At 47.3% G+C, this 24047-nt stretch overlaps 1 protein-coding gene across 1 annotated transcript in view; it reads right to left on the minus strand.

Annotated features, from left to right (window-relative positions):
* LOC101939210 (complement C4) overlaps positions 1-24047 on the minus strand; it is a 97303-nt gene that overhangs the window by 23085 nt on the left and 50171 nt on the right. The window contains exons 24-30 of the mRNA XM_065581281.1: positions 12882-13085; positions 6544-6619; positions 4683-4839; positions 3602-3706; positions 1641-1809; positions 964-1130; positions 252-410 (exon numbers count right to left, since the gene is read on the minus strand). Of these exons, the coding sequence (XP_065437353.1) occupies positions 252-410; positions 964-1130; positions 1641-1809; positions 3602-3706; positions 4683-4839; positions 6544-6619; positions 12882-13085 (1037 nt within the window). The remainder of the gene's footprint in view (positions 1-251; positions 411-963; positions 1131-1640; positions 1810-3601; positions 3707-4682; positions 4840-6543; positions 6620-12881; positions 13086-24047) is intronic.

A 24047-nucleotide genomic window follows, 5' to 3' on the forward strand; every position in this document is an offset into this window, starting at 1 on the left:
TATCTTGCCTCTTCCCTCCCCTAAGATGACCCTGAATGGACAGAGGACTGCAGTGGTCCTTCCCATCGGAGGAAAAGCAGAAATCTGAACATCTGGGAGAGGCAGAAAGGTGCCCAGAAAGTGCTAAATATTGTTATTACACAGAAAAAAGGCTGCAACCAAAGTATATCAAGTTTGCTGAGAAATGAAAACATTCCTTCTGTTTGCAAACTAGGAAATATCACAACTTAGAACAATAAAGGGTTGAGTACCTGTAGTTCTTCCTGAATCTGGACATTGTTACTATTCAGGTTAAAATAGTGCTTTTTGTGCCTTCCAGGTAGGTTTAATGCAAGGTTCAGAATGGTGGGATCGCTTTCTATAGTCTGTATGCTATACTGTGACAAAGCTTCCAGGGCCACCACTGTATCCTGTGTGAGATTGAAATACAAATGAACACCAGCCACACTGGAGTCTTTCGGTAATAACGAAGTGCTCTAGTCACATGCCTCTCCTTGTAAGTAACTCCTCATTCAGATGTCTCCTTTTTAGATCTCTGTTCCTTTGAGGTTCTCTCTTTGAGATCTCCACATGTCCGCTCACCCCCCCTCAATCCATTCACCTTATTTTCCAGATTCTTCTATCAACATTTTGGACCCGATCCGCAGCGGGTATAAATCTTCATAGCTCCATTAAAGTCATGGAACCCTCACTAACCCATATTGTTCCTTTCCGAGGGCCAAATTCTCAGGTGTTTACTTAAGGACCTCAGGACTTGGCTCACTGTGGGCTTCAAATCAAAATAAGCAACTTTCTACCAATGGAAAATCCAGTTTCGCCCCATAACATTATGATCCTGAACTGCTGTAAAAGACTACCTGGTTGGACCCATAGAAATATTTATCTTTCCATATTTATTGGACACATAAGGGTTTTTTTTTACAGTACTTCCCCCCCACTCCATTGAGCCTGAAAGCCAGATACCTGTGTAGAACAGTATCCGCCACCATATTTCCTTTTTTCTGTTAACCATGTAGCAATAGGTTCTGCATACTTGATATCCTTCTGGAGTAACGTCTGAAGTAATGCGTAAGCGGTAGCTTCTATAGAAATTGCATCTTCACCATTTCCCCAGTAGCGCTGTTGCATTGCTGAAACAATGACTCAGTCTTAAATCAATCGGGGGAAGATATTTTCCAAAAATTACTTCAATTTAGCTCAATTTAGAAAAATATAGGTAATTTATTTCATAGTAATGATTCCATCCAAGAGAGAGAGAGCCACCACCACTCTGACGATATACATAAATAAGTATAGGAACCAAAGGTTATTAAAAAGCCAGATTTCGAACAGAGTTTTGACTTATCCCAGCCATTATAGTGTATTGATCAAATGTACCCAGTTGTTATAGAGTACTGATCATAAGGTATGCAATGCCAACTCAGTGTGGTGCTAAGATTGCTTCTGGGGATAGCTTAAAGGTAGAATTATTATTCCAATAGGTCTAGAATTAATAATCTGCATACTACCTACATTTAATCATGTTGGCCTTGTTGCACCTGATCTTTTTTTTTTAATTATGTTGCAACAGCGCACAAGGACTTTGGTTGGGAAGAGTGCTTTATAAATTGAATCATCATTGTAAGAATAATTATTAGTACCTGCATCGAGTGTAGAAATTTCTCTTAAAATATGTTCTGCCCGTTTGGCTTCTGAGCTATCGTGTTTCACAATAGCCAGAGCATAGGCAGAGATTGCAACTGAGTAGAAGTTCAGCTGAGGTGAGAGTTGTCTATGCACGTAAGCGACAGCTTTTTCAATGCCTTGTTTCTGTGGAAATAAATATGGATCAGTTTGAAGGGTGGTACAAAACCAATGCAAAGGTAACACTGATTTGAGTTCCAATGAATTATAACAACACAACACAGCTATTTCTAAATTAAATTGAATGGGAGTGAGGTGACCCTAATAACTGTGGTTACGAATAATGCAAAACAATGATATTTGTTGAAGATTTTGGCAGGGAATAAAATGATTTCTGATATGAGCACTGGCTGGCCTATGCTAAAATAGATGGGCTATTTGAGTTGCAATTGCTCCATTTACAAGGAGTACAAAATTCTCATCAGAGACTCCCTGCCACATACAGCTGATTTCTGGGGGAGAAGAGGAGGCACCTTTAGCGTCTGATTGCAACGGTTGTGGCACCAGATCCTAATTTTCTGGGAGAGGAAGGCTTTGAAGACGATGCAGGCAGTAATGTGTGCAAAAACAAGATACTTCAAAATGAATGTTTGTCCAATGTTCTGAATTTGTAAAGTGCTGGATAAGTGCTAAACAGCATTGTTTGGCCAAATCCTGAGTTTATTACTCAATTTTTACTTAGTCCTTTCTCAGACAAAACTGGGTGTTTGCCTGAATGGGGACCTCAGGATCTGGGGCTATTAATTATTATTAATTATTTATTATCACTAGGGTCAAATTCAAGACAAATTAAAAGAAATACATTTTCACATAATGCCTAATTAAACTGTGGAATTCATTGCCACGGGATGTCATTGTAGCCAAAAACATAGCAAGATTAAAAAAGGGATTGGGCATCAATATGGATAACAAGACTATACAGAGGTATAATAGTTAATTCTAACATAGGTTCTGAGAGATTAAACTTTATGATTCAAGGGTTAAGCCAGTCTCTAATTATTAGAGTTAGGAGGTTTCTTGCACCTTCCACTGAAGCATCAAGTGCTGGCCACTGTTAAATCTGGCTATTACTATATTCCTCTGTTCCTGCTTCCACCTAGAACCATGATTTTATTACCTGACCATGGATTACAGAATAATTATTGTGTTTGAAGCTCAAAGGACATGGCTTTTAGTCCTGGCTTCATTTTGTAACAGTATTTTTAGTGCTGGTTTCCAAGTTTACCCATCTGTTTAACGGATAACAGCACTTCCATCCTCACAGGGGCATAGTGAGGACTAATTCATTTAAATGTGAGATCTTCAGATGAAAGGAGCTATAGAAAAGCAAAGTATCATAAGCACACCACTGACTATGGCCTGGTTCCCCCAACTGGTGTAAAACCACATTTCTCTGGGCCCACTGTTCCTCTTGCACTATAGAAAGGATTCACCCCAAGGAGAGCAAGTAGTGATGCTGCCATCTACCTTCCCTCTGGCTCTGACATGGGGGAGGGTAGCTTTAAAATCTGCGAGGGGCTTCAAAGAAACTTGCTAGTAGAGGCAGCCAAGGGGGTGCATTGAATCAATGTGTCCTCCAGTCACATTGGCCTGCACTATGTGCTTTTGGGGATCTGCAGTCTCCCCACAGTGGAGGAAAGGTTGTGGTTGTTTTGCACTGCACCAGTCCAGCAGACTTGTGGCCACTGGGGTGCTGTGACTGTATTTCTCCCAACAGAAATTAGAGTTGAATATGGCCCAAGAAGCGTAAGGGTGGTGCTATAGTGGAAAGGCAGCCTCAATAGTGAACATGAGGCCAAGGACATGCTCAGGAATCTCTATGCCGCTAAACCGAGTGCAGCACGCATGCCAGCACAAAACAAATGCACGTAAAAAGAGAATGAAAGATTTAAGGAGAAAAGAAAAGCAGGCTTCTTACCACCTCAGAAGACTTAGAGTCATCAAAAGCCCCCAAGGCCTCTTGCATAGCGATGGTTATAAAGGCTGTCAAAGCCAAATGTTCTTCAGCTTTCCCAACTCCACCCTAGAAGGTTAATCATGGGAAAGCTTCTAAAGCATACATTTGTTTTATTATTAAATTGAGCAAATCTAATTTTATTTCTTTGTATGAAAAATAAACACCACCACACGGTCACACATTTGTTGCTAATACACCCACCCTAATATCCTTCTCCATTCTCCCAGCCACACTTTTTTTCTATCGTATAAGTATTTTTTTCATTCATAGATTCATAGCTTTTAAAGTAAAAAAAGACGATTGGATCCTCTACTCTAACCTTCTAGAACACAGGCCTTTACATGTTCCCCATTTACTCCTATACTGAGCCCAATAACTTGTCTAAAGCACACTTCCAGGAAGGCATCCCGTCTTGATTTGAGGACATCAAAGATGAGAATCCACCACTTCCCTTCGTAGTTTGTCTCAATGGTTTATCACAGTCCTGCTTAAAAATGTGTGCTGTATCCCTAATTTGAATTTGTCTGGCTTCAGCTTGCAGCCATTGGTTCTTTTTATGTCTTTTTTTGCTAGATTATAGAGCCCTTTAGCACCTGGTATCTTCTCCTGATGAAGGTACTTATACACTGTAATCGAATCACTACTTGATCTTCTTAATAAACTGAACTGATTGAGTTCCTTGAGTCTCTCACTGTGAGGTGTTTTTTTCCAGCCCTTGACTCATTTTCTGTTTTTTCTCTGCACCCTCTGCCTTTAGAAAAAGTCCTAATTCCTCCCCAGTCTGCCTCAAATACTCATCCTTTTAAAGAGTTAAAAATATTTTGCTGCAAGAGCTGTTGATTTTTCCCTCCCCACACACAATTATATGGGAAGCAAAAGATAAAAGTCCAGAATCAGGGGAAACAAAACAAAACAAAATAAAATACGTGGCCACATCATCAGCTGGTATAGCCCCAAGGATTTCAATAGAGTGACACCGATTTACAGCATTTGAGAATCTGGCCCATATGGGAACAGGTTCTTATCATTTTCAGTGACCAACCTGCATAAGTCTGTCCATCACTGGGTGAGGGTCACGGAATGAGCCATCCGCCTGCTGTTGTCCAAGCAAGTAGGAAACAGCTTTGTGTATGTAACGGTCTTCGACACTGATGTATTTTCTGCACCTTGTGAGCACTTTAGCAATGAATGCAGTTAGCCTGTATAAAAGAAACTGGTTTCATTTTCTAAACTCATTGATATTTGTGGTTTGCTAACACGTCAAGCAATTAAAAAATTGATAGGGCTGTCAAGCAATTAAAAAAATGAATCACGATCAATCACCAATTAAAAAAAATAATCATGATTAATCGCTCTGTTAAACAATACTAGAATACCATTTATTTAAATATTTTTGGATGTTTTCTATATTTTTTAATATATTGATTTCAATTACAACACAGAATACAAAGTCTACAGTACACTCAAAAATAAAACAATGTAAAACTTTAGAGCCTGCAAGTCCACTCACTCCTACTTCTTGTTCAGCCAATCGCTCAGACAAACAAGTTTGTTTACATTTGCAGGAGATAATGCTGCCCACTCCTTATTTACAATGTCACCTGAAAATGAGAAGAGGTGTTCACATGGCACTTTTGCAGCAGGCATTGCTAGGTATTTATGTGCCAGGGTTCCAGCAGCGATTCTATTGTGATTAAAATAGTGATTCATTGTGATTAATTTTTTGAGTTAATCGTGTGAGTTAACTGCGATTAATCGACAGCCCTAATTAGTACGTCAGAAATTCTGATACAATTTTGCACAAGCTACCGCTATGTATAATGTTGACCAGTCAATGGCTAGTTATGGGGCAATGCCGAAAGATATACGAGGCATCCAGAAAGACTGAAGAGTCTCAGTGCAATTCATACCTTAGGGTACAACACTATTCACTACCACACTGGGCCCAGTTCTCTTCTGATACTGGTTTTTCATGAGTGTAAAAGATAGAGATAGATATACAAAAAGATAGAGAGAAAGACAGAGACAGGCTCATGTACGATGAAGCCTGGTTTACACACCAAGTTGCATTGGTTTAACTAGCAGTGTGAATTTCTACTGTTTTAATTATACCAGGCAACCCCCTGTGTTTATACCCTTCTTGCACTGATGAGTTTAAATTAAACCAATATACAGGGGTGAAAGTGAGCGGGTATGGCATAGCGGTAAGAAGCTGGTACTGGCCCATATGCAGCTGACGTTAAAGCACTTTAATGTCGCTGCCCCTTTTGCCCCCTCCGTCAGCAGCCCTGGGCCCTTTTAAATTGCCACCGGAACTCCGGGCAGCACGGGCCAGGCAGCGCAGATGGGCTGGCTGGGGGAGGTTGACGCCCCAGTCCTGCCCCTTCTGCTCGAGGCCCCGCCCTTTCCACTCGAGGCCTGGAGCCGGGCCCCCTTACCGGTTAGTGTTTCATATTATTTTCACTCCTGCCAGTATAAGCAGTTTTAAATATATATAGAAGTGTCCGCCCAGGTGTTTGCACTTCTTATTAAACAATGCTTGCACGTGCCCACGTAATTACATCAGCATTAGCTGTTCACTGAAAGTTGTTCAGAAAAAAAGTCTCACTTTATTAATAATAAAAACTATTTGGCCATAAAAAGCCAAAGAATCAAAGTTTAGGCACACAGACTTGCATCCATATATTTGCAAATACCCATTGTGCACGTGTGAAGCCTGCTCACATAGCTGTGTATGTAGCTAAATTGTCTGTGTACATATTAGATGCACTCAAGTATATGGGCACAATTTGATAATTTGGCCCCAAAAGCCAGCAAGTAAACTTCTGATACACTATGTGTGACAACATTGGCATTTTAGAATATAAAACAACAACTAGGGCTGATTATGACGCATACTCTACCATGTACTGCTGGGAGTTTTTTTGAATGCTCCGTAAGAGCCATCCTCCTTCTGAAATTCAAGAAGTCTCGTGTAACCTGCATAAACAAGCAATCAAATATATTGGGTAAGAATATTATTGTACATGGACTTGTATTTTTGTACTTTGGGCCTTTACATGCAACACCTGGATTAACATGGAAGTGCACTCCACTGCTTTTGTTTGCTCCTCATAAAGGTTGTGTGTATATGATTGCGACAGCAGGCCCTTTGGAATAAAGTAGAGGAAAGGGAGCATGAGTTTTGTTTAAATCCTGCCTTGATGGGTCTACTTGAGTTGGCATAAGGGCATCAATATTACAAACATTTGTGGATACCAAGGAATTTCTGCCTGGTGGGTCCCTGAAAATCCATCCCCAAGTACTGCCACTTTCTTGAGCAGCTGTACAAGGGGTTGAAATAAGACATAAAAGAGGCAGTGAGGTCCAGCAGATAGGACACAACTGGAAGTCAGGAGATCTGGGCTCCATTCCCAGCTCTGCCGTTGACTTGAATAGATCACTTCATTTTTCTGCACTTCATTTTCCCACCTTTAATGTGAGAGTGATACTCATCCTTGTAAAGTTCTTTCTGATCTATTGAAAAAAGGCACAGTAGAACTATGTTTTATTAATAATAATTAATCACCAGTAATAAAATAGCATCACGTTTCCTTGGGGGATTTTAGATAAATACAACTACTAAGAAAAAGAAATGATGCTTGACCAAACACCTCAGGTTCAAAGTGTTTCTGTTTTCCAGTCAGATGCATGTAACACATTCTAACATACTTCAGGTTTGTGTTGCACTCTAATTCATTGTTAAGATGCACAGAAGCCAATGACGGTGGGAACAAATTATTCTGACGAGGCCCTTGGTAACAGATATACAACAAGGCCAAAGATCTCCATTCAGCTAACTGCCAAACAAAAGTCTATTTTCCATCATTACTCTTCATGGGTGAGAGTCTGTGCTGTGCAACACAGCACTCATAGCCCATGGAGAAAGGTGGATCGGGTGGTTTTAAGTCATTTGTATGCCCTCCCAATTCTGGGATGCTCAGCAGGCCCTGACGTAACACAAACTTCCCTTGGGACCAGTGTAAGTTATGGCAGCCTGTCATCGGCTGCCTATGGGTCACAGCACTGCCCGGATCACCGCAGCCCCACATACTACAATCCAGGCCTCCCTGCACCCCTCTCACCTCCAGCATCTCCCAACGTGTAGCCAGCCTTTGCTGCATCTGGGGCATTTAGAGTCACTCTGGCTCTTTGACCCAGTGTAAAGGTGCTGGAGCGAGGGAAGGGTTTTTCTACACCAGGGGTGGGCAAACTTTTTGGTCTGAGAGCCACATCTAGGTATGGAAATTGTATGGCGGGCCATGAATGCTCATGAAATTGGGGGTTGGGGTGCGGGAGGGGGTGAGGGCTCTGTGTGGGAGTTCAGGCTCTGGGGTGGGGCCAGAAATGAGGAGTTCAGGGTACGGGAGGGGGCTCCAGCCTGGTGTAGGGGGTTGGGATACAGAAGGGGGTGAGGGCTCCAGCTGGGGGTGCAGACTCTGGGGCTGGGCTGGGGATGAGGGGTTTGGGGTGCAGGAGGGTGTTCCGGGCTGGGAGGGTGCTCCAGGCTGGGCGGGGGGGTTGGGGCACAGGAAGAGGTCTGGGGTGCAGGCTCTGGGTGGCGCTTACCTCAAGCAGCTCCCAGAAGCAGCTCCAGCTCCTATGCGGAGGCACAGCCAGGCAGCTCTGTGCACTGCCCCATCCGCAGGCACCTCCCCTATAGCTCCCATTGGCCGTGGTTCCCTGCCAATGGGAGCTGCACGGAGGAAGCATGAGGCGCCCCCTGGCTGTCCCTATGCATAGGAGCTGGAGGGGGGACATGCCGCTGCTTCTGGGAGTTGCGTGTAGCCATGGTACGTGCAGAGCTGGGCAAGCCCCCAACCCCGCTCCCTGGCAAGAGCTCGAGGGTCGGATTAAAAGGTCTGATGGGCCAGACGCAGCCCGTAGTTTGCCCACCACTGGTCTACACAAACACTTAGTTTGCCACAAGCTGGGGTGTAAATCTACCCCGCGCTAGCCTGCCGCTCACTAAGCGTCCATGTGGACTCTGCCGCCGTACACTAAAAGTTCTGTAGCACACTTCAACCTACGCTGCTTTGAAATAGGAGTAGATCAAAGCGCACCAGGGTCCACATGGATACATATTGTGCAGCAGGTTAGTGTGGGGTAGATTTACATGCTGATTTCCTTGTGTAGACAAATCCTGAGTTAACTGTTGGCTCTTAGGCTGAGTGAGGAAGTGAGACCTGCCAACAGAAGATGGGGCAGAATAAGATGACGACTGGCCAGAGACATAGATTGGTTTCTGGCACTGAAATCTATGAAAAAGAGGGCTAAGATTTTAAAACACTGGTGATTTCAGGTACCCCAGTTTTTTGGTGCCCATATTAAGGCACCTTAAAAGGGATCCATTTTTAAATGGCAGGCACTCAGCACTTTCTGAAAACCAGGCTCTTTAAAGTGTCTCAGGTAGGATGGGCAGAAAAAAACCTGATGAGGTTCAACAAGGACAAGTGCAGAGTCCTGCACTTAGGACGGAAGAATCCCATGCACTGCTACAGACTAGGGACCGAATGGCTAGGTAGCAGTTCTGCTGAAAAGGACCTAGGGGTCACAGTGGACGAGAAGCTGGATATGAGTCAACAGTGTGCTCTTGTTGCCAAGAAGGCTAACGGCATTTTGGGCTGTATAAGTAGGGGCATTGCCAGCAGATCGAGGAACGTGATCGTTCCCCTTTATTCGACATTGGTGAGGCCTCATCTGGAATACTGTGTCCAGTTTTGGGCCCCACACTACAAGAAGGATGTGGAAAAATTGGAAAGAGTCCAGCGGAGGGCAACAAAAATGATTAGGGGTCTGGAGCATATGACTTATGAGGAGAGGCTGAGAGAACTGGGATTGTTTAGTCTCCAGAAGAGAAGAATGAGGGGGGATTTGATAGCAGCCTTCAACTACCTGAAGGGGGGTTCCAAAGAGGATGGAGCTCGGCTGTTCTCAGTGGTGGCAGATGACAGAACAAGGAGCAATGGTCTCAAGTTGCGGTGGGGGAACTCCAGGTTGGATATCAGGAAAAACTATTTCACTAGGAGGGTGGTGAAACACTGGAATGCGTTACCTAGGGAGGTGGTGGAGTCTCCTTCCTTGGAGGTTTTTAAGGCCCGGCTTGACAAAGCCCTGGCTGGGATGATTTAGCTGGGAATTGGTCCTGCTTTGAGCAGGGGGTTGGACTAGATGACCTCTTGAGGTCCCTTCCAACTCTGATATTCTATGATTCTATGATTCTATGATGCCCAAAATGTGAGACATCCTAAAATCATCACTTAGTGTTTAAAAGTTTGGCCAGCAGTCTTGAGCTAGCCTTGCTTCCTATCAGACTCTGCTTCCTAGCTGGTATAGAGCCCTCAAGCTGCCACAAACCCCAGGACGTTCGCGAGTTTCCAGCTGACAGCCATCAGGCAACTCTCCAATTGCCTATGGGGTAAGCTTCAAAAAGCAGTTTTCTTTTTGTCTGTGGGTAACCCGAAAACTGCTGCGCAGAATCTTCCCGTATTTCATTGTCACAACTGGGTTGAGACAAACATGAGGAACTCCAGCCTTAGGCTAAATTCTGTGGATAGTTAGAAGCACTTGAAAAAAAATCTGGGGCTTAGAATGAAAGTGCCGCCTTCAAACACATCCAGGATCCCCAGGCAGGAACTGCTGTTAATGGCCCCATCGGCTCATCTTCACCTGGCTGAGGTGTGTCATGTCCTGCACAAGGGCTGGATCCCTAGGCAGGACTAGCCATACTAATGTTACTAGATTCATATATACTTGTGTCTATGGTCAGCTGACATAGAATCGCAGAATTGTTGGGCTGGAAGGGACCTCGAGAAGTCATCAAGTCCAGCCCCTTGCACTGTGGCAGAACCAAGTAAACGTAGGTGATCCCTGACAGGTGTATGTCCAACCACTTCTTAAAAACCTCCAATGATTGGAATTCCACAACCTCCCTTTGAAGCCTGTTCCAGAGCTTAACTATTCCTTTAGTTACTGTCTTCTTTATAACAGCCTTTAACATATTGGAAGACTGTTATCAGGCCCCCCCCCCCCCCCCAGTCTACTTTTCTCAAGACTAAACATGACCAGTTTTTTAAAAACCTTTCTTCATAGCTCAAGTTTTCTAAACCTTTTCTCATTTTTGTTGGTCTCCTCTGGACTTTCTAATTTGTCCACATCTTTCCTAAAGTGTGACACCCAGAACTGGACACAGTACTCCAGCTGAGGCCTCACCAGTGCTGAGTACAGTGGGGCAATTACCCTTTTTGTCTTACACATAACACTCCCATTAATACATCTCAGAATGATATTAGCATCTTTTGCAGCTGCATCATATTGTTGACTCATATTCAATTTGTAATCCAGTATAACCCCCAGATCCTTTTCAGCAGCACTACTGCCTAGCCAGTTATTCCCCATTTTGTAGTTGTGCTTTCTGATTTTTCCTTCCTAAATTGAGTACTCTGTCCTGGTATTTACTGAATTTCATCTTGTTGAATTCAGACCAATTCTCCACTCTGAATTCTAATCCTGTCCTCCAAAGTGCTTGCAACTCTTCCCAGCTTGGTGTCATCTGCAAATTTTATAAGCATACTCTCCACTCCATTACCCAAATCATTAATGAAAATACTGAATTGTACCAGACTCAAGGCTGACCCTGGCAGGACCCCAGTAGATATGCTCTCCCAGTTTGACAGCAAACCATCGATAACTACTCTTTGAGTATGGCCTTTCAACCAATTGAGCACCCACCTTATAGTAATTACATCTAGACCACCTTTCCCTAATTTGCTTATGAGACTATCATGCGGCACTGTCAAAAGCCTTATTAAAATCAAGATACATCACATCTACTCCTTCTACCCACCCACTAGGCCAGTAAGCCTGTCAAAGAAGGAAATTAGGTTGATCTGGCATGATTTGTTCCTGACTAACCCATGCTGGCTATTCCTTATAACCCTGTTATCCTCCACACGTTTACAAATTGCTTGTTTAATAATTTGTTCCAGTATCTTTCTAGGTATCGAAGTGAGGATGGCTGTGTTATAATTTCCTGTGTCCTCATTTCACCCCTTTTTAAAAATAGGCACCATGTTTGCCCTTCTCAAGTCTTCTGGGACCTCATCAGTCCTCCAGGAGCTCTTAAAGATAATTGGATATATGGATCAATTTCAATATTCATATTAGAGTGTGTTTGGCTTATAAGCAAGTACAGATGGTAACCATATATATATCGCTGCTGTAATAAAGACACAACAGGAATATGTTTCACCACAATATAATTCTTGTAATGGGAATATTTCGTTAATAGCTGTTTATTTAAGGGGATAAATTGTAGGTGTGGTTCTATTCTGCATGTTGCACAATGACAACTCTGCAGTAAGGTTTGCAATATCTTACTTCATGCCCAGTCTTATTTGATAGCCTGTAAAAACTTAAAAGGGAATTGCTGTGAGTGCAGGGGTTATAGTGTACCTAAGAACTGGCATCCAGCGATGGAGGGCTATAGCTTTCTTCATGGGCTTATGACAAATGATGCGACCAGATGAAAGCAGGGAAAAGTAGCTTTGGATCATCAATAAAACAAGTAACAAGCTGGAGGAATTTGATAAGCTGGGGATATTTTTATAGCCACATTTGAATTAATTTAAAAGACACCACATATTATATACTTATGTAAATGCGTGGCCCAACAGATATTGCATGGCAGCAGTGTCCACATAGACACTTAATGCACGGCAGGTTAGTGCAGAGTAGATTTACACCCCAACTTGCCGTGAACTAAGTGTTCATATAGAGAAGCCCTAAGTAGCATGGGAGTTCCATGCCCGTACAGGAGTTGGGGGGAAGAGAACCCCCTAATTATATTAGAAAAGGTTTGCAGAATACTAATTAACCAAAAAGAGTCTTTGGGTCAGAGCCACAGCTGGTGGAAATTGACACAACTCCATTGACTTGGATCTTCATCAGTTCACAGACAGCTGTGGATTTGCTTACACCCTTCCCCTTTGATTTTATAAATGTATGGAATTTCATTTGTTCTTTCATTATCATCCTGGCAGGTGAATGTGCAGATTTTGTGCCTGGTTCTGCAAGTTAGTTAGAATCAAGCTCAGTCCTATGTCTAACATCAATGTTTACTCTACAATGCAAAGAGAGAACAAGTAAAAACAGTTTTGTTATTTGGGGCTGGGGGGGGGAAGGAGGAAGAGGCTCCACATACCTTGTGCAATCATGTTATGGGCTTCTTCTTTCCTTTCAGGTTTAAAGTTGATCCACTGTTCACTTGCATCCAGGTATTCAATGGCATACGTTGCTGGAGCCATTGTCACCATAGTTTGCTCAGCACAACCAGTGGGCACTTTGATAAGCTTATCAATTCCAGCTGGACTGAGACAGTTTTGAATGGACTCACCCATTATATCCCCTATATTGGCAAAAAAAAACCCCAAAACACAGACCAAAATTATTGTATTAAAAGGTTGGAAAGGGTAAATAATAAGAGTAAACATAATCCTAAAATAACTGATTATAGGTGGGGCTAGTAGCATTGCCGATTATTAAGGTTGCCCAACAGTTCTCATTATAAGATCCTGTTTTCAGTTGCTTATAACTTTGCCCAACTTTAACTGCTTGGTTGAACTTTTCCATGCCACATGTCTGCCTCAGGCTGATTTATTTATTTATTTTTAATTTCAGTCACAACAGTTCAGCTATTTCCAAGAACAAGGCTAGGGAATAATGTTAAAAAATTCTGACCAGCTTTTATTTCAGAAGTTCTAGCACTCCCCATGGTTTGGAGCAGTGACTTGAAATTTGGGGGGTGTGTGTGGAGGGGGGGGGGTGGGGACTTTGTGTCAGTGATATGCCTTTTGCCATGCCGGTGAAAAATCAGCCCAAATTTGGCCAAGTTATAAGCCTTTGAAGAATCATAGTTTGCACATGCTCAGTAGATATTTGTTATATCTTCAGTTTCATTCCCTGAAAATTCCAGCTAGACTGGGCATAAGCCAGCCCAGGGTTGAGCAGGACTTTCCCGGCAATTGCAGTTCTGCGACCCTAAGCACACCTCTGTGCCAGCTGGCAAATGGTTTAGTGTTCTGTAACAGCAACTCTGAGCAGGCTTGACAAACTCATTGCACCTAGCAGACAACCTTTACAGTATTTATCCATAAAGAATGTCATGTAAGGCTTCTAATAAAGGCTTATTTTATACTGATCCTCATAATCATCGTGAGATATATGTACAGATGGTATTTAAACATGTTGTTTATATGTATTGAAACTATGTTTTAAAGTCTGTCACTAACCAAAGAAAAAAAAACAGGTTTCTTCCAGACAGGAGTTAGAATATATATTCACCTGTCCATCTTGCTTCACATGTACATTAAGTATTATAAGCCAACACAGTGGGAGACCAATTTAAACATGAAGTCAACAAGAGGTTGGGATGTCATTGGAGACTAAACCACAGGGGGGTTCTGCTGTCTCTGGGGCAAAAAATGAACTTTGAAGAATACAAAATGAATGAAAGGAGACATTTTGTTATCCATTCACTGAGGAAAACCCCTGGCAGAGGGAAGGTGCTTCATGAATGCTTGGATCCTGGTTTGTCAGAAACCAGCTAGCTCTGCATAAGACTGAACCTTTTTTGGGATGATGCGGGGGGGAGGGGGAAAAAAGGGGAATCTATTTGATTATATAAGAAAGGTAACCACTGATAAGTGTAGACCCAGCTTGGCATTTTATGGTTTTGTTTTATATGAAACCACTCCTGTTTCCATTGTCCTTACTCACTGTCCCCTACATTTTAGCTTTTGATAATAAACTTATGATTGTTTTTACTGTAGCTCTATCTCAGTGCTGTGATGTTATATAGGAACTGACTCTCAATGTACACTGGGGATAGCGAATCTGGCAATTTCTGAGACTGTCCAGCGACAGGAGCTGGATACTACAGGGGAACATTTCAAAGGTGATTGAGGATTGGGGTACACCTCTTGTTAAACCACAAGGCAAAGTAAGGGCTGACAGAGCCCTGAGGAGATTGTTTGGGTGGCTAACAGACGGGTGGTGTCAGGGAGCTGACACCCAGCACCAGCAAGTCTTCCTCTCACTGGGGTCAGTGGGGTAACAGTCATGGGCATCCAGAGAAAGTGCCACAAGTTCCCAGCTGTGCCAGGTCCAAGCACTAGAACTGTGAACAGGGAGGCTGTCTCTCCTGTGCTTTCAAAGACTCTCCTACTGGGCCCAGGAGGCATGAGCCACCTGAACTGAATAACTGAATGCAGAGGGGAAAAGAGCTGGACCTGAGGGGTGGGGTGTGTGTGTGTGTGTGTGTGTGTGGAGGAGACATACTGAGTTCATTGGGACAATGACGTTGGGAGGGAAGGATGGAACTGGAGGCTGAAGAGTATGGGGCAGAAGAGGGAAAATTGGGACCAGGAGTTGGGGGTAAAGAGGAGACTGGGACTGGATGGGCAAGGAGACTAGGACTTGGAGACGTGGGCAGAGGAGATTATGACTGGTAAGACAAATAGACTGAGACTGGGAGACAGTTGTGGGGGACTGACACTAGCTGGACAAGGAGATTGGGAGTCAGGAAGGGAAAAGGAGGGGGCACTCGGAGCCAGTGGATGAGGAAGGAGACTGTGGTTGGTCTAGGAGACCGGGGAAGAAGAATGAGACTGGCTGAACAAGGAGATGAGGACTGGGAACCAGTGGGGCCAGGGGAAAAGGTGAAGGGGAGACAGGCTGGTCTGATGAAGAGCCAGGGTGAAGTGGGAGAACCAAGATTAGATGTGCAAAGAGAATGAAACAAGCAGCTGGGTTGGGTGGAAATGCTGGACATTGGAGAATTTGCCCAAGGACGGAGATTGGGACTGGAGCTTATGGGGATGGGGAATGAGGGTATGGGGTGACCAGATGCTAGGGGTGAAGACACAGATTGAGAAAGAAGCCAGGAGATGGGAACTGGGACTGGCTGGGCAAGGAGACTAGAGCTGGGATCAGAAGCCTGAGGAATGGAGAATGGAACTGGCTAGGCATGGAGAACATGACTGGGACAAAGAACCAGGAGTGGGAAAGAGGTAGGACAAGAACATGTTGGAGGTTATTGGAAAGAAGGAGTCAAGCTGGGAGCAAATGGACAGAAGTGCCTGTGCCCACTAGGGAAAACTCCCCTCCAGAGCCTGTAATGGAACCCATGATTCCCAAGTCTCACCGTTCCTCCACTGTCAGCAGACATCAGTGAAACCCTCTGGCAAAGTGTGTTGCTTTTCCCCTCTAGCGCTGGTCCACATAGAGGATGACAACTTCTACTGCTATCAGTTACTTTGTTAGCTCAAGTGGCAGAGGTCTGTACAGTGGATCTTAAAGTTCCAACCCTGCTGATGACCCATGTTGGTGTCAATATGATGCCACATGATGGAATTTCTGTTTTTTTTTCGTTTGCTTTTTTAAAAAAATACTAGGAAATTACACAAAAATCGACTACTCGTGCAACCTTAAGTTGTCCCTTTCTAGGTATGCATTATGATCCAGCCTTTAATTATATGACCACATACCATTTTTTCCACAGAACCCCTGCCTCATTCAGTGCACAGGATGGATTTTACTCTGGAGGTGAATCAGGGTTTTGTAGTGAAAGCAACTGTTTTCTGTAGAGAGATTCAGGTTAGATATTAGGAAAAACTTTCTAACTATAAGGATAGTTAAGCACTGGAATAGGTTATCTAGGGATGGTAGAATCCCTGTCATTGGGGGCTTTAAAGACCACAGTATTCTTGCCAGCAAGTTAAAGAAGTATGGGCTGGATGAATGGACTATAAGGTGGATAGAAAGCTGGCTAGATCATCGGGCTCAACGGGTCGTGATCAATGGCTCGATGTCTAGTTGGCAGCTGGTATCAAGCAGAGTCCCCCATGGGTCGGTCCTGGGGCCGGTTTTGTTCAATATCTTCATTAATGATCTGGAGGATGGAGTGGATTGTACCCTCAGCAACTTTGCAGATGACACTAAATCGGGAGGAGTGGTAGATACGCTGGAGGGTAGGGATAGGATACAGAGGGACCTAGACAAATTAGAGGATTGGGTCAAAAGTAATCTGATGAGGTTCAACAAGGACAAGTGCAGAGTCCTGCACTTAGGACGGAAGAATCCCATGCACTGTTACAGACTAGGGACCGAGAGGCTAGGCAGCAGTTCAGCAGAAAAGGAATTAGGGGTTCTTCTTCGAGTGCTTGCTCATATCCATTCCATTAGGTGTGCGCGCGCCGCGTGCACGATCGTCGGAAAATTTTCTACCCTAGCAACACCGGCGGGTCGGCTGTGGAGCCCCCTAGAGTGGCGCCTTCATGGCGCTGAATATATACCCCAGCCGACCCGGCACCCCCTCAGTTCCTTCTTACCGCCCCTGACGGTCGTTGGAACTGTGGAGCGCGGCATAGCTGTTCTCCACTCTCCCTAGCTTAGTTAGTTATTCACAGTTATAGTTCTAGTTGTTTATAGTTAAATAGTTAAATAGTTTTTAAAAAGTTGTTCATTTGTTCTAGTTGTTATAGTAGTTCAGGGGATTAAGGGGGTCGTCTCCCCCTTTCTCCCCCGGCCGCGGGGCCGGGCTCATGCCCAACGCTCCCGGCTTCAAGCAGTGCGCCTCCTGCGCTAAGCCTATGCCCACGAGCGACCCGCACGACTCCTGTCTGAAGTGCCTGGGAGAGTCCCATCAAACAGATAAGTGCAAGATCTGTAAGGCCTTCAGACCAAGGACCAAGAAGGAGCGGGACTTTCGGCTCCGGCAACTCCTTATGGAGGCGGCACTTAGTCCGGACGTTCCATCAACGAGTCAGGCCCCGGCACCTAGCACCTCGGTGCGCAGTGCCCCGGCGGCACCGGCCATGCCGACCACGCGAGTGGCGTCGGACAAGCCTCCCCGGCACCGGACCTCGTCGGCACCGCAAGCACAACAAGTGCCTCGGCGCCGGTCATTATCCCCGGGGCATAAAAAAGCCCATAAGACGGGGACCTCCGTGCCGAAGACGCCGGCTCCCCCAGTGCCGGGGGTAGAGCCGCGTCCGCCTGTGGAGCACCGGAAACAGGTGCCTCCAGCACCGTCGACTCCGGCGCCGAGGCCGTTGAGTCCGGTGCAGATAGCGTCTCCACCGAGACCGGCAGTGATACAGTGCCTCCCGTCGACTCCAGAGACCTTCGCGGCGGCGAGAGACTTAATAGCTTTCACGGAGCCGGCACCGCAACCACCGGCACCGCAGGCACCGTTGACTCGTCCGGTCCAGTCTAGGGGGAAACCTGCCTTGATGCGCCCTCCATCGCAAGGGCTGGAACCACGGCACCGGTCCAGGTCCCGAAGCAGGTCCCCACGCCGCTCGCAGTCCCGGCGCCGAATATCACCTCGGCACCGGTCGTACTCGCGGCCAAGATCTTCGTCGCGGCACCGCTCTACGTCTCGGCACCGTTATGATCGTCGGCACCGATCAACATCGAGACGTAGTTCTCGGCACCGCTACGGTCGACGCTTGACGTCGAGAGGCCGCTCCCGGCACCGGGCCTACTCCAGGTCGTCGTCGAGGTCCAGATCCGACTCCCGGCACTGACGAGGTCATCGGCACCGGTCGAGGTCCCGGCACCGATCGCCGGCACCGCGTAGAGATGGAACATCTCCGGACCGGCACCGTGCGGCACCGCAGCCCACGGGATTTGTCTCGACGCTCTCAGCACCGCCATGGCCATCGAGATCGGTGTCTCGCTCCTCTGAGGACCTATCGAGATCGGCATACCCCCCTCAGGGGCAAGCCGAGGAACAGGACTCGGGCCATTGGCAGGAGATAACAGAGGACCATACTCATGGCCCATCTCACTGGTCGTTCTGGACCCCGTGGGCGTACCATCAGGCGCAAGGGGCTCCAATAGCTTCGACCTCTCGCTCGGGTCACTCCGTTAGAAGGGCCCCGGAGTCCACCATCTCTCGGCCTCCGCCAGGGGGCATGGAGGCTTCCGTGTCCGCACCACCTGACGTCCTGGACCCAAGCGCAGGTGATGCTCCGGCCCAGGAGCAGGGAGACCAGGACCCTCCCTTGGATCCTGTACCACCGGAGGCATCTTCCTCTTCCTCTCCGGATGAGGCAGTGGCGGGCACATCGTGCACGGGTCCACCTCCAATAGATCTTCGGGCTCACCAGGATCTCCTGCGTAGGGTGGCCCGTAATATGGACCTGCAGGCGGAGGAGATAGTGGAGGTGCAGGACCCCATCGTGAATATCCTCGCAGCGGATGCCCCATCGAGGGTGGCGTTACCCCTGATCCGCACGATACAAGCGAATGCGACTACGATATGGCAAACTCCTGCCTCTATCCCACCCACAGCGAGAGGGGTGGAAAGGAAATACTTTGTTCCGTCCAAAGACTACGGGTACTTGTATACCCACCCCCAGCCGTGCTCACTGGTGGTGGCATCAGTGAACGCAAGGGAGCGCCACGGTCAGCAGGCCGCAGCGCCCAAATCGAAGGAGGCTAAGCGCCTCGATTTGTTTGGCCGTAAAGTTTATTCAGCCGGAGGGCTGCAACTTAGAGCAGCTAACCAGCAGGCGCTCTTGAGCCGCTACAACTTTAACTCCTGGAACTCTATGGGGAAGTTCAAGGAATTGGTTCCCCAAGAGTCCAGGGAGGAGTTTGGAGCCCTGGTAGAGGAGGGTAAGAAGGTGGCTCGGACCTCCTTACAGGCCTCCTTAGACATAGCGGACTCTGCTGCGAGAACCCTGGCCTCAGGTATCGCTATGCGGAGGATCTCCTGGCTCCAGGTTTCGGGTTTGCCTCAGGAACTGCAGCAAACCCTGCAGGATCTGCCCTTCGAAGGACAAGGGTTGTTTTCAGAGAAAACGGACTCTCGCCTGCAGAGCCTCAAGGACTCCAGGACAATCATGCGTTCCCTGAGGATGCATGTTGCGGGCCCTCAGCCCAGGCCATTTAGGCCGCAGCCTCAGCGCTTCTACCTCCCCCCGCCTCGTCAGAGACAGGACTCGGCCCGGAGGTGAGGGCGAGGTGGTAGAAGAAGGTGGACCGGCCCTCAACCCGGTCAGAACCAGGGGCCACCTAGACCACCTTCAGGCCCCAGGCAGAACTTTTGAAGGTGCGGTCGAGGACGGCGCCCCAGTCATCCCCCAGGATCCAGCCCCCTCCTTTCGGGATCGCCTTTCCCATTTCCACCGTGCTTGGTCCCTTATAACTTCGGACCGTTGGGTCCTTCACACGGTGGACAGGGGATACGCTATCCAGTTTTCTTCAATCCCCCCCTCCTCCCCCCCTTCCCCGTCCCTCTTCAGGGACCCTTCTCACGAGCAACTTCTTATACAGGAAGTTTCTACGCTCCTTGCTATGGGGGCCATAGAGGAGGTTCCAGTAGAGTTAAGGGGCAGGGGATTTTATTCCCGTTACTTCCTGATCCCCAAGTCCAAAGGAGGTCTGCGACCCATCTTGGACTTGCGCGGACTCAACAAATTCGTAGTAAAGTTGAAGTTCCGCATGGTCTCTTTGGGGGCCATTATCCCTTCCCTCGATCCTGGAGACTGGTTCGCCGCCCTCGACATGAAAGACGCATACTTTCACATCGCAATTTACCCGCCTCACAGACGCTTCCTGCGATTCGTGGTAAGCACGGTGCACTACCAATTTGCAGTCCTTCCCTTCGGCCTATCCTCGGCCCCAAGAGTGTTCACGAAATGTATGGCTGTTGTGGCAGCGTATCTTCGTCGGCAAGGGATACAGGTGTTCCCGTACCTAGACGACTGGCTGGTACGCGGTCGCACCAAAGAGCAAGTTCGTGCTCACGTCCACATAATAGTGCACACATTCAACGAGTTGGGCATCCTACTCAACAAGGACAAATCCACTCTAGAACCTACCCAGAGAGTAGAATTCATTGGCGCAGTTCTAGACTCCAGACGTGCACAAGCCATCCTGCCAGACAACCGCTTTTGCACCATCACGAGCCTCATTCAAGGGCTCAAGGCCTTCCCAACTACCACGGTGAGGTCGTGCCTTACCCTGCTGGGTCACATGGCTTCCTGCACGTACGTAACCAGGCATGCCAGACTTCGGCTTCGCCCACTCCAGACCTGGGTGTCATCAATATACCGCCCACATCGGGACAGCCTGAACACGGTGGTCACGGTCCCGAACTCGGTCCTGACCTCCCTCACCTGGTGGCTAGATCACAATGTGGTTTGCGAGGGGATGCCGTTTCACGCCCCACAACCCTCTCTGCACCTGGTCACAGACGCTTCATCTCTGGGTTGGGGCGCCCATCTCAACGAGCACCATACCCAGGGCCTGTGGACTGCACCTCAGCTAGCCCTACACATCAATGTTCGGGAACTGATGGCGGTGCGCCTGGCGTGCCAGGCATTTCTCAATCTCCTACGTGGCCGCTGTGTGTTAGTTCTCATCGACAACACCACGGCCATGTTTTACATCAACAAGCAAGGAGGAGCACGTTTGTCAATTCTATGCCAAGAGGCCATTCGCCTGTGGGACTTCTGCATCGCCCACTCAATCCATCTCACGGCATCGTTCCTCCCTGGAGTCCAGAACACTTTAGCGGACCGACTCAGCAGGTCCTTTCAGACGCACGAGTGGTCTATCCGTCCGGACATCATACATTCCGTTTTCCAGAAGTGGGGGTTTCCCCAGATAGACCTGTTTGCATCTCGAGACAACAGGAAGTGCCACGTGTTCTGCTCCCTGCAAGGTCGAGCTCCGGGCTCCCTCTCGGATGCGTTTCTCCTTCCCTGGAAAGACCACCTGTTTTATGCCTTCCCTCCGTTTCCTCTGGTCCACAAGGTACTGCTCAAATTGCGCAGAGACCAGGCACAGGTAATTCTGGTCGCCCCAGCATGGCCGAGACAACATTGGTACACCACACTGTTGGAACTCTCGGTTCAGACACCGATCCCGCTTCCATTATGTCCGGATCTCATCTCTCAGGACCACGGCCGCCTGCGTCACCCCGACCTGCAATCACTCCACCTCACGGCGTGGCTGCTCCATGGTTCACCCAGGCAGAGCAACAATGCTCGCACTCTGTCCAACAGATTCTGCTGAGCAGTAGGAAGCCCTCAACACGGACCACATACTTGGCCAAGTGGAAGCGGTTCTCCTGTTGGTGCGAACAACGAACCACGTCCCCGTTACAGGCACATATTCCTCTCATTTTGGAATATCTCCTCTCCCTAAAACAGCAGGGGTTGGCGATATCTTCAATTAGAGTTCACCTGGCCGCTATATCGGCCTTTCACCCAGGGGAACTCGCGTCCTCGGTATTCTCTAACCCGATGGTTGTTAGATTCCTCAAGGGCTTAGACCGGATGTACCCACAACAACGTCAGCCCGTTCCGACGTGGGACCTCAACCTGGTTCTCTCCAAGCTCACAGGTCCTCCATTCGAGCCACTGGCCACCTGTTCACTTTTGTACCTATCCTGGAAGACAGCCTTCCTCGTAGCCATCACCTCAGCAAGGCGCGTTTCTGAACTCAGGGCGCTTACATCCGAGCCCCCTTACACAGTTTTCCATAAGGATAAAGTGCAGCTTCGTCCACATCCTGCCTTTCTCCCTAAGGTGGTTTCTCCTTTTCATATCAACCAGGATATATTTCTCCCAGTCTTTCATCCTAAACCACATGCTACTCGCCAGGATCAACGTTTGCATTCTCTGGACGTACGCAGGGCCCTGGCTTTCTATATTGACCGCACAAGGCACTTTAGAAAGACGACGCAACTCTTCGTTGCAGTGGCCGACCGAATGAAAGGCTCACCGGTCTCCTCACAACGCCTATCCTCTTGGATTACGTCTTGCATCCGGACTTGCTATGACCTGGCAGGTGTCTCAGCACCGCACCTCACCGCTCACTCCACGAGGGCCCAAGCTTCCTCGGCTGCTTTCCTGGCGCAAGTTCCGATCCAGGACATTTGTAGAGCGGCGGTTTGGTCATCAGTCCACACGTTTACAGCTCACTATGCACTAGTGCAGCAGTCCAGGGACGATGCTGCCTTCGGATCAGCGGTTTTGCACACAGCAATGTCTCACTCCGACCCCACCACCTAAGTTGGGCTTGGGAGTCACCTAATGGAATGGATATGAGCAAGCACTCGAAGAAGAAAAGACGGTTACTCACCATTGTAACTGTTGTTCTTCGAGATGTGTTGCTCATATCCATTCCAAACCCGCCCCCCTTCCCCACTGTCGGAGTAGCCGGCAAGAAGGAACTGAGGGGGCGCCGGGTCGGCTGGGGTATATATTCAGCGCCATGAAGGCGCCACTCTAGGGGGCTCCACAGCCGACCCGCCGGTGTTGCTAGGGTAGAAAATTTTCCGACGATCGTGCACGCGGCGCGCGCACACCTAATGGAATGGATATGAGCAACACATCTCGAAGAACAACAGTTACAACGGTGAGTAACCGTCTTTTACAGTGGACCTGAAGCTGGGATTGTTTAGTCTGCAGAAGAGAAGAATGAGGCGGGATTTGATAGCTGCTTTCAACTACCTGAAAGAGGGTTCCAAAGAGGATGGAGCTAGGCTGTTCTCAGTGGTAGCAGATGACAGAACAAGGAGTAATGGTCTCAAGTTGCAGTGGGGGAGGTTTAGGTTGGATATTAGGAAAAACTTTTTCACTAGGAGGGTGGTGAAGCACTGGAATGGGTTACCTAGGAAGGTGGTGAAATCTCCTTCCTTAGAGGTTTTTTAGGTCAGGCTTGACAAAGCCCTGGCTGGAATGATTTAGATGGGGATTGGTCCTGCTTTGAGCAGGGGGTTGGACTAGATGACCTCCTGATGTCCCTTCCAACCCTGATATTCTATGATTCTAAGATTCTATGATTCTATGATAGACAAACATGTAGGGATGGTCTAGCTGTCTTAATCCTGACTCGGCACTGGGGATGGATTAGATGACCTCTTGAGGTCCCTTCCAGCCCTCCTTTCTATTTTTCTTCTCTTTTCATCTGGGTTAAAAACAAGGAATTTTAGATATCTAAGTCTAGGTTGGCGAATTGATTGCTTCAGGTGAAGTGGCAGAGATATTATTGAGATATGATCATTTGACACATTGATTGATGAGGTGTTCCATAGTTTGAAATCTGTTTCCACAGTCACAAGTAGAATTGTGTCTCCATCTCTCAGTCCCCATTTATGGAGAAAGTAGGCACATCCGCCATGTGATGTGTGCATGCAATTCAAAGTGGACCATATTTTCTATGGGAGTGAAAAGCCACTTATTTCTTCAACATGATGCTCGATTCGGTGTGTATTTGGGATGTTGGCATCCGTCCACCTTCCACCCCAAGTTTTCAAGCTCTTGGGGTATCTCTACACTACAATAAA

The sequence above is a fragment of the Chrysemys picta genome, chromosome 1 (genome assembly GCF_011386835.1).
Source record: "Chrysemys picta bellii isolate R12L10 chromosome 1, ASM1138683v2, whole genome shotgun sequence".
Lineage (NCBI taxonomy): Eukaryota > Metazoa > Chordata > Testudines > Emydidae > Chrysemys > Chrysemys picta.